General features: G+C 47.7%; 1 protein-coding gene across 1 annotated transcript in view; it reads right to left on the bottom strand.

Moving 5' to 3' along the window:
* Nucleotides 1-8,702: 8,702 nt before the first annotated feature.
* LOC112078141 (stonustoxin subunit beta-like) overlaps nt 8,703-10,904 on the bottom strand; it is a gene marked incomplete at its 5' end in the record, with an annotated part of 3,978 nt that continues 1,776 nt past the window's right edge. Inside the window, one exon of the mRNA XM_024144462.2 lies at nt 8,703-8,706. Within this exon, the coding sequence (XP_024000230.2) occupies nt 8,703-8,706 (4 nt within the window). The remainder of the gene's footprint in view (nt 8,707-10,904) is intronic.

Below are 10,904 nucleotides of genomic sequence, written 5' to 3'. Positions count from 1 at the left end.
TCTCGGCATCTCTCTCTCTCTCTCTCTCGTATCTTCTCTCCTCTCTCTCTTCTCTCTCTCCTCCCCTCTGTCGTCGGTCTTCTCTCTCTCTCTCTCTCTCTCGCTCTCTCTCTCTCTCTCTTTTCTCTCTCTCTCTCTCTCTCTCGCTCTCTCTCTCTCTTTCTCTCTCTCTTCTCTCTCTCTCTCTCTCTCTCTCTCTCTCTCTCTCTCTCTCTCTCTCCGGTGTCCCTCTCTCCCGTGTCCTCCTCTGTTCATCTCTCTCTCTCTCTGTCTCTTTCTCGCATCTGGCGTCCTCCTCTGTCCTCTCCTGCTCTAATTCTTTCTCTCTTTCTCTCTCTCCTCTCTCTCCCTCTCTCTCTCTCTCTCTCCTGTTCTCTCCTCTCCATCTCTCATTTCTCTCGTCCCCCTTCTGCCCTCATCCATCATCTCCCAATTGTGCTCTCTCTCTCTCTATCTGTCTACATTTGTGAGACTGTCCCTGTCCCCAGCGAACCCATTTCAGTTTTAAACCGAAAAACACCCCCTTAATCCCCCAAAATAAAGAGAAAAGTGGAGGAGTGCAGATGGATCACCTAGCCCGTCGGACGATGTGAAACACTTTCGGGTTCAATCGCCATTTAGTGAATGGCAATTTGGAGGGAGAGAGCAATAAAAGTGACATTTGTCAGGGAGCCCAGGAGCTGGTATCCATTTGGTTGACTGATAGCGGTGTGAGACATAGGCAGGGATCCAGGCTGTCTGAGAGTAATGACACAGGGAGGGATCCAGTCTATCTGAGAATAATGACACAAGGAGGGATCCAGGCTATCTGAGAATAATGACACAAGGAGGGATCCAGGCTATCTGAGAATAATGACAGAGGGAGGGATCCAGTCTATCTGAGAATAATGACACAAGGAGGGATCCAGGCTATCTGAGAATAATGACAGAGGGTGGGATCCAGGCTGTCTGAGAATAGTTCCTTTATTCACAGCTCGATGTGTTGAGGCAGTGTCAAATTAAACACAATGCCTTGGCCTCTACCCTGTCATCTCTCTCTCCACCATTTCCTCTCTGTAATCAATGTTTTGAATGAGATCCAGCTGGAATGAAGTGTTACAGCTTTGTAGCCGTAGAGTAACGTCATACCAGGCTATTTTCTCCGAAACGTCCCAACAATGGAAACCGTCGTTGAGGCAGTGTCTGATGCGAAGGTTTGAAACTAGACCCTTATTGTACACTTAGAACCCCATCATGGCGTTTTGTGGCAGGTATAGCCTGCCTCCCAAAGGGGCACCCTATTGCCTACATAGTGTACTGCTGTTGACCAGAGCCCTATAGTAGTGCACTATAGAGTACCGCAGTATGAGTCATAATACCCAGAAAACCTAGGGAGATTTTCATGGTAATCAAAACACTTATTTTATTAAACGTTTCTAAAATCCCCTATGGGAAAGATGTTTGGTGTAAATACAATTGGAACCATTTCCCTGTTTGACACCTCCACTATGGGGCTCTATAAAGTAGTGCACTATATAGGGCATAGGGTGCCATATAGGGCACTCTATTGTGACATTATGAGGGAATCTCAGAACTCAACTGAAACCTGCCTGGTGCTTGAAGCATCTAGTGCATTCCATCTGGTATCTCTTATCTCCTCTATGTACATTCCAGTCTGCTGCTGTAGAATCATGTCAATAGATGTCCTTCCAGGAACAATGCATTTAAATGTTTTATCTTTACAAAGCAAATACTTGGAGTCAAAGTATTGATACAATATCATCAAAKTAATATTGTGTGGCAGCATGGCAGGGAGAGGTGAGGGGAGTGGTTATTGAAGGGAGATATCTTGCAGCCCGCTGGCTCCACCCCCGAGCCTTATATGGACTTCCTGCCACAGAGGCGAGCCTGTGGATCATTTAGCCAGCGAGAGGAAGCAGCCTGCACAACGGGGGAGAGAACGGAGAGGGAAGCGCGTGTCATGAAGCGTGTGTCATGAAGCGCGTGTCATGAAGTAAGAGAAATAACGTTTTGATTACCTGTTGTGACCTGTCTGACTACCCTCACCGTGTACCTAACCGGATTGGCTGAGGACCCGAGTTTTAAGATTACCCCTGTAGAATGGAACGGACGATGAGAACGGATTGTGTGCTAAACTTGAACCTGCTACAATTACAATATGGAACTGTATCGACGTTTTCCCTATCACTTATTGTTATGGAAGTCACCTCCACCCTCAGAGTTAATATACACCCTCACCCTCAGAGTTAAAATACACCCCCACCCTCAGAGTTAATATACACCCTCACCCTCAGAGTTAATATACACCCCCACCCTCAGAGTTAATATACACCCCTACCCTCAGAGTTAATGATACACCCCCACCCTCAGAGTTAATATACACCCCACCCTCACAGGGTTAATATACACCCCACCCTCAGAGTTACTATACACCCTCCCCCTCAGAGTTAAAATACACCCCACCCTCAGAGTTATATGACACCCCCACCTCAGAGTTCTATACACCCTCACCCTAGAGTTACATATTACACCACCCTCAGGGTAAATACACCCTCAGAGTTAATATACACCCTCACCCTCAGAGTTACCTTCACCCTCACCCCTCAGAGTTACTATACACCCCCACCCTCAGAGTTAAATATTACACCCCACCCTCAGAGTTTAATATACACCCTCACCACTCAGAGTTAATATACACCCCCACCCTCAGGGTTAACTATACACCCCACAACTCAGAGTTACTCTACTACACCTCACCCTCAGAGTTAATATACACCCTCACCCTCAGAGTAATATACACCCCCTCACCTCAAGAGTTACATATACACCCCCACCCTCAGAGTTATATACACCCTCACCCTCAGAGTTAACTATAACACCCCAGAGTTAATATACACCCCCACCCCAGAGTTACTATACACCCCACCCTCAGTAGTTATATACACCCCCACCCTCAGAGTTATTATGATACAACCGCCCACCCTCAGAGTTAATATACACCCCCACCCTCAGAGTTAATGATACACCCCCACCCTCAGAGTTAATATACACCCACCCTCGAGTTAATACCCCCCACCCTCAGAGTTTAATGAACCCCCCACCGCTCCCGAAGGTTAACGATGGACCCACACACCCCTCAGAGTTAATATACACGCCTCACCTCAGAGTTACTATACACCCCCCACCCTCAGAGTTAATGATACACCCCACCCCCCCCCTCAGAGTTTAAAATACACCCCCACCTCAGAGTTAATGATACACCCCCACCCTCAGAGTTAATGATACACCCCCACCCTCAGAGTTAATGATACACCCCCACCCTCAGAGTTAATGAAACACCTCACCCTCAGAGTTAATGATACACCCTCACCCTCACTTAAAACAACAGAGCAAACTAGAATGAATACTTGACCACTGTGACTAACCCAAACTTAATAAAAGCTTTGACTATGTACAGACTCAGTGAGCATAGCCTTGCTATTGAGAAAGGCCGTTGTAGCAGACCTGGCTCTCAAGAGAAGACCGACTATGTGAAAACTACCCACATCTGGGGAGTTGGGGCGGAGGGAGCAGTGGTTAGATGGAGGGGAGGGTAGCCTAGTGGTTAGAGTGGAGGGGCGGCAGGGTAGCCTAGTGGTTAGAGTGGAGGGCGGGAGGGTAGCCTAGTGGTTAGAGTGGAGGGGCGGAGGGTAGCCTAGTGTTAAGAGTGGAGGGGCGGCAGGGTAGCCTAGTGGTTAGAGTGGAGGGGCGGGGGTAGCCTAGTGGTTAGAGAGGAGGGCGGAGGTAGCCTAGTGGTTAGAGCGAGGGCGGCAGGGTAGCCTAGTGGTTAGAGCGGAGGGGGGCAGGGTCCTAGTGGTTAGACGGAGGGGCGCGGGTAGCCTAGTGGTTAGAGCGGAGGGGCGGCAGGGTAGCCTAGTGGTTAGAGCGGAGGGGGCGGCAGGGTAGGCTAGTGGTTAGAGTGGTGAGGGGCGGGCAGGGTAGCCTAGTGGTTTAGAGCGGAGGGGCGGCAGGGTGCCTAGTGGTTAGAGCGGAGGCTGGCAGGGTAGCCTAGTGGTTTAGAGTGGAGGGGCCGGCAGGGTAGCCTAGTGGTTAGAGGGGAGGGTGGCAGGGTTAGCCTAGTGGTTAGGGGAGGGCGGCAGGTAGCTAGTTAGAGCGAGGGGCGCAGGGTTCTAGTGGTTAGAGCGGAGGGGCGGCAGGGTAGCCTAGTGGTTAGAGGCGGAGGGGCGGAAGGTAGCCTAGTGGTTAGAGCGGAGGGGCGGCAGGGTAGCCTAGTGGTTAGGAGCGGAGGGGCGGCAGGGTAGCCTAGTGGTGTTAGAGCGGAGGGCGGCAAGGGTAGCCTAGTGGTTAGAGCGTTGGACTAGTAACCGAAAGCTTGTAAGATTGAATCCCCGAGCTGACAAGTCAAATCTGCCATTCTGCCCCTGAACAAGGCAGATAATCCACTGTTCCTAGGCTGACATTGAAAATTAAGAATGTGTTCTTAACTGACTTGCTAGTTAAATCAAGGTTAAAAAAAATCTACTGGGTGAAATACCACAGTGTTCCACTCACGCAGCAAGATTGTGTACCTGCTGCCACAAGAAAAGGGCAAACCAGTGAAGAACAAACACCGTTGTAAATACAACCTACATGTTTTTTTCTTCCCTTTTGAACTTTAACTATTTGCAGATATTATGACATTTGTATTGTGAGTGTAATGTTTACTGTTCATTGTTGAATTGTTTATTTCACTTGTTTATTAGCTTGTTCACTTGCTGAGAGAGAGAGAGAATTTGTCATTTACTAGCTATGACCTCTGGAATTACTCCTTACCACACTGGACTATTAGTTCCGTAGCCAGTATACTCTACATTCCACTACCTAAGAGGAGAACATATTGCCATAGCTCACATGAACCCCTGTTAAACCATACTGGTATCAAAGAGAGATCAGCTATAACAGTTTGATGCCTGGGCTCTGTGATGCCTGGGCTCTTGATGCTGGGCTCTGTGATGCGCTGGGCTCTGTGATGCCTGGGCTCTGTGATGCTGGGCTTCTGTGATGCCTGGGCTCTGTGATGCCTGGGCTCTGTGATGCCTGGGTCTCTGTGATGCCTGGGCTCTGTGGTGTCGGTTTTTTTATCAGCCATAATAATGACATGAATTACAGCCAGCAGACAATTTACACACATGCCTCCTCCATGTTTTATTACACACACACACACCACCACCCTCCCTTTAAGCCGTCTTCTTCATGAGAGTTAAATGATGCAGGTCAGGAGGGATAAATCAGGGTTGTCACGGTGACAAGAAAGGACCACAGCAGTAAAACCCATAAAACCACCAAGAACCTGTCTCACTCTCTCACACACTCTCTCTCTGTGTATCTCTCCTCTCTCTCCATTTACATGTATATTTTAGTCATTTAGCATATGCTCTTAGCCAGGCGACTACCATTAGTGGGTGCATTTATTTTACCACAGTGTGCCACACAGCAGCCAGATGTATGACCTGTTGACACAGAAAATAAAACCAGTGAAGAACAAACAGCATTGTTGTAACGTTCGTTCTCCTCCTCGTCTGAGGAGGAGCATGGATCAAGACCAAAACGCAGCTTGTGTGGAATACATGATGAATTTATTTAAACAAGACGAACACAAACACACTTGATAAATTACAAAATAACGTAGACCGACCTGAACATGAGAACTTACAGAACACGAAGAACGCACGAACAGGAATAGACTAAACAAACGAAACAGTCCCGTGTGCGTAATCACTGACACGGAAGACAATACCCCACAAACAAAGGTGTGAACAGCCTACCTTAATATGGTTCTCAATCAGAGGAAACGTCAAACACCTGCCCCTGATTGAGAACCATATAAGGCTAATTAACAATGAACCTAAACAAGAAACAAATAACATAAACTGCCCCACCCAGCTCACGTCCTGACCAACCTAAACAAAGCTAAACAAAGGAAAATAAGGTCAGGAACGTGACAATTGTAAATAAACTCAGCAAAAAAAGAACGTCCTCTCACTGTCAACTGCATTATTTTTCAGCAAACTTCACGGGTGTAAATATTTTTATGAACATAACAAGATTCAACAACTGAGACAATAACTGAACAAGTTCACAGACATGTGACTAACATAAATTGAAAAATGTGTCCCTGAACAAAGGGGGGGGGGGGTCAAAATCAAAAGTAACAGTCAGTATCTGGTGTGGCCACCAGCTGCATTAAGAATCGCAGTGCATCCTGAGACCCGGGCTCTTCGCTGGCCATGGCAGAACACTGACATTCCTGTCTTGCAGGAAATCACGCACAGAAAGAGCAGTATGGCTGGTGGCATTGTCATGCTGGAGGGTCATGTCAGGATGAGCCTGCAGGAAGGGTACCACATAGGGAAGAGGATGTCTTCCCTGTACGCACAGCGTTGAGATTGCCTGCAATGACAACAAGCTCAGTCCGATGATGGCTGTGACACACCGCGCCCAGATCATGATGGATCCTCCACCTCCAAATCGATCCCCTCCAGAGTACAGGCCTCGGTGTTAACGCTCATTCCTTCAACGATAAGCGCAAATCAAATCAAATCAAATGTATTTATATAGCCCTTCGTAAATCAGCTGATATCTCAAAGTGCTGTACAGAAACCCAGCCTAAAACCCCGAACAGCAAGCAATGCAGGTGTAGAAGCACCGTGGCTAGGAAAAACTCCCTAGAAAGGCCAAAACCTAGGAAGAAACCTAGAGAGGAACCAGGCTAGAGGGGTGGCCAGTCCTCTTCTGGCTGTGCGGGTGGAGATTATAACAGAATGGCCAGATGTTCAAATGTTCATAAATGACCAGCATGGTCAAATAATAATCAGGAGTAAATGTCAGTTGGCTTTTCATAGCCGATCATTAAGAGTATCTCTACACACGTCTGCTGTCTCTAGAGAGTTGAAAACAGCAGGTCTGGGACAGGTAGCACGTCCGGTGAACAGGTCAGGGTTCCATAGCCGCAGGCAGAACAGTTGAAACTGGAGCAGCAGCACGGCCAGGTGGACTGGGGACAGCAAGGAGTTATCATGCCAGGTAGTCCTGCCGCATGGTCCTAGGGCTCAGGTCCTCCAAGAAAGAGAGATAGAGAGAATTAGAGAGAGCATACTGAAATTCACACAGGACACCGCATTAGACAGGATAAGTACTCCAGATATAACAAACTGACCCTAGCCCCCCGACACATAAACTACTGCAGCATAAATACTGGAGGCTGAGACAGGAGGGGTCAGGAGACACTGTGGAGACACTGCAAATCCGACCATCACCCCTGATGAGACAAAACCGTGACTCATCAGCGAAGAGCACTTTTTGCCAGTCCTGTCTGGTCCAGCGACGGTGGGTTTGTGCCCACAGGCGACGTTGTTGCCGGTGATGTCTGGTGAAGACCTGCCTTACAACAGCCCTGCAAGCCCTCAGTCCAGCCTCTCTCAGCCTATTGCTGACAGTCTGAGCACTGATGGAGGGATTGTGTGTTCCTGGTGTAACTTGGGCAGTTGTTGTTGCCATCCTGTACCTGTCCTGCAGGTGTGATGTTCGGATGTACCGATCCTGTGCAGATGTTGTTACACGTGGTCTGCCACTGCGAGGACGATCAGCTGCCCGTCCTGTCTCCCTGTAGCGCTGTCTTAGGCGTCTCACAGTACGGACATTGCAATTTATTGCCCTGGCCACATCTGCAGTCCTCATGACTCCTTGCAGCATGCTTAAGGCACATTCACGCAGACGAGCAGGGACCCTGGGCATCTTTCTTTTGGTGTTTTTCAGAGTCAGTAAAAAGGCCTCTTTATTGTCCTACGTTTTCATAACTGTGACCTTAAATGCCTACCGTCTGTAAGCTGTTAGTGTCTTAACGACCGTTCCACAGGTGCATGTTCATTAATTGTTTATTGAACATGGGAAAGCATGGGAAACAGTGTTTAAACCCTTTACAATGAAGATCTGTGAAGTAATTTGGATTTTTATATCTTTGAATGACAGGGTCCTGAAAAAGGCACGTTTCTTTTTTTGTGTATTGTGTATTCATTGTCCCTTTTGTACTTTAAATATTTGCATATAATATGACATTTCTAAGGTCTTTATTCTGTTGGAACTTTTGTGAGGGTAATGTCATTTTTTTGGTTTATTTCACTTTTGTTTACTATCTAGTTCACTTGATTTGGCAATGTAAACATATGTTTCCCAAGCCAATAAAGCCCTTTAATTGAAATTGAGCGAGCGAGAGAGAGAGAGAGACAGACACTCTGGGGTTTGATCATGCCGTTCTGTGACATGATATTATATCTCAGTAAGAGTCTGATTTCTTCTTAGTCTTCCACCTCACTTTAGCCTGGATACTGGATTCGTCTACTTTTAAAAGTCAGCTCTGTTATCTTGGCGGTTTCAATCCAGGGTGTTTCTGGTGTCCTTTATGGACAGAGCTCAGAAGGCCACCCGATCTCTCTATTACCAGYGGATTGTCGTAGAGGGAATAGTTATTACATTTACAATCTGTCAGACCACGGTATTTCTGCACTCAATCCACAGTATTTTAGCTCTTTGATCATTTTCCAATAAGGTGTGATGCCGTTGTAGACAGTTACAGAGCAGTACAGTGGTGGCCTACTGAAGTGTACTGTTTGGCACAGGAGACAACGGGAAGATTGTATGTGTGTTATTTGTCTGTTTAACCTGTGTCAGCTGTGAGATGAGAAATGGAGGAGACGAGAGGTAAAAGAGGGAATAGTAGAGAGGGAAACGGAGAGGAGAGAGAGAGAGAAGGGAAATGAATGTGAGGAAAGGAGAGTGGTGCAGGGGAGAGAGGGAAACTGTCAGAGCTGCTAGGAGTACTGGGTGGAGGAGTCAAGCGCAGAGAGCAGGTTTTCAAGAATGTGGATTTATTTCCAGTAGACAGGGAAAACGATCATGCCCAAAACACACGGGCGCATGAAAATACCAGTCCAAACACACAGGACTAAACTGTCCGGAAAATATAAAATCCACATAAAAATCCAACACCAAATAACAGAGAAACAAGCCCGTACAACAGCCAGCGGGCCTACTGCCCTTAAATAGCCTACCCACAAAACTAAACTCAAAACAGGTGCACCCAATCAGCCCAAACTAACAGAAACAAAAAGAAGAGAATCGATGGCAGCTAGTAGGCCGGTGACGACGACCGCCGAGCGCCGCCCGAACAGGAAGAGGCACCATTTTCGGCGGGATTCGTGACAGAAACAGAGGAGAGAGAGAAGGGAAATGAATGTGAGGAAAGGAGAGGGGTGCAGGGGAGAGAGGGAAACAGGGGAGAGGAGAGAGAGAATGGAAATGAATGTGAGGAAAGGAGAGTGGTGCAGGGGAGAGAGGGAAATGGAGAGGAGAGAGAGAAGGGAAGGAAATGAATGGAGGAAAGAAGGAGTGGGGCAGGGAAAGGAAACGCGGAGAGAGAGGAGAAGAATGAATGTGAGGAAAGGAGAGTGGAGGAGGAGGGAGAGAGGAAGAGGCACGAGTAGAGGAACAGAGGAGTGGGCAGGGGAGAGAGGGAACGGAGAGAGATAGTGCGAGGCGGAGGGAGGAGAGAGAGGGCAAGCAGGAGGAAACGCGAGAGCGAGTGGGCAGGGGGAGAGAGGGAAAACGGAGAGGAGAGTGGGCCAGTGGGAGAGAGGGAAACAGAGAGAGTTGGGGCAGGGGAGAGAGTGGAACGTCCGGACACCCATCATTGAACCCCTAATAGAGATGAGGGGTAATAACAGAGGGAGTCTGGCACACAGGCAGAAGCTAAAGTGGAGCGATCTCACTCTACAGAACTCATCTCAGACGGCAGCTGCTGCTTTTAACACAGACAGCCCTGGTGCCAATCTGCTGGTATGGGCTGATGCATGGACTGGGAAGAGAGAGAGAGAGGGAAGGGCTCTCACTGCAGTGAATGCACCTAGGAACGTTGTCACTGAAGAGAGCACTGTTGTGTTCCTGGCCTTAAGAGCGCTTTTTATTCTCTATATTTGTTTGTCAGGGTTGTAACTAGGTGGCATCTATGTTCTTTTTCTTATGTTGTTGTGTTTCTATGTGTTTGGCCTGGTGTGGTTCCCAAACAGAGCAGCTGTCATCGATTGTCTCTGATTGGGAGCCATACTTAGGTAGCCTGTTCCCACCTGTGTTGGTGGATTGTGTTTTCTGTTTCGTATCTGTTACCATACAGAACTGTTTCGGTTATTCTTTTGTTCCCATTTTCGTGTTTAGTGTTTCGGTGGTTATTAAATTAAAATATGAACACGGCACCACGCTTCACCGTCGAGGTCCTCATCTTCTTCTCTTTGATGCCGTGACAGTGCTGTCTGCGTCTTGATGTTTGCTAGTTAGACAGCCTCTTGAGTATTCTGCCGCAGAGAAGATACAGTAGTAGAAGGAAGGATGTAAAAATGACTGATCTCAGACGTTTTACTCATTTAGGTATCTGGTTCTTCACCTTGAATTACAAACCAGTCGTGTGTGTGTTGTCTGGTGTGTTGTGGTGCTTGTGTGTGTGTGTGTGTCAGTGTGTGTTGTGTTATGTGGTGTGTGTTGTGTGTGTGTGTGTGTTTGTGTGTGTGTGTGTGTGTGGTGGCGGCTGGTGAACCCAGGCCAGGTGTAGAGTTCCTACAGTATCATTAAAATACGGCCTGATCTATGAGCGACGAAGCAGAGGAGTGTATGAACCAGAGGCTCTCCACTACAAGCATACACACACACACACACACATACATACCACTGCCGTTTTGGGCTTGCTTCTCAATGGCACCCTATTCCCTATATACAATTAGTGCACTACTTTTGACCAGGTTGACATACTAAGGAAATAGAGGGTGTCCATTGTCTTGTTGAGCTGTTATACGGTAGATCAGCAATTCTCTTCTTTCTTG

This window comes from Salvelinus sp. IW2-2015, unplaced genomic scaffold (genome assembly GCF_002910315.2).
Source record: "Salvelinus sp. IW2-2015 unplaced genomic scaffold, ASM291031v2 Un_scaffold5303, whole genome shotgun sequence".
Classification (NCBI taxonomy): Eukaryota; Metazoa; Chordata; class Actinopteri; order Salmoniformes; family Salmonidae; genus Salvelinus; species Salvelinus sp. IW2-2015.
The sequence above is the reverse complement of the archived record's forward strand: the minus strand, read 5'-3'. Positions and strand labels throughout refer to the sequence as shown.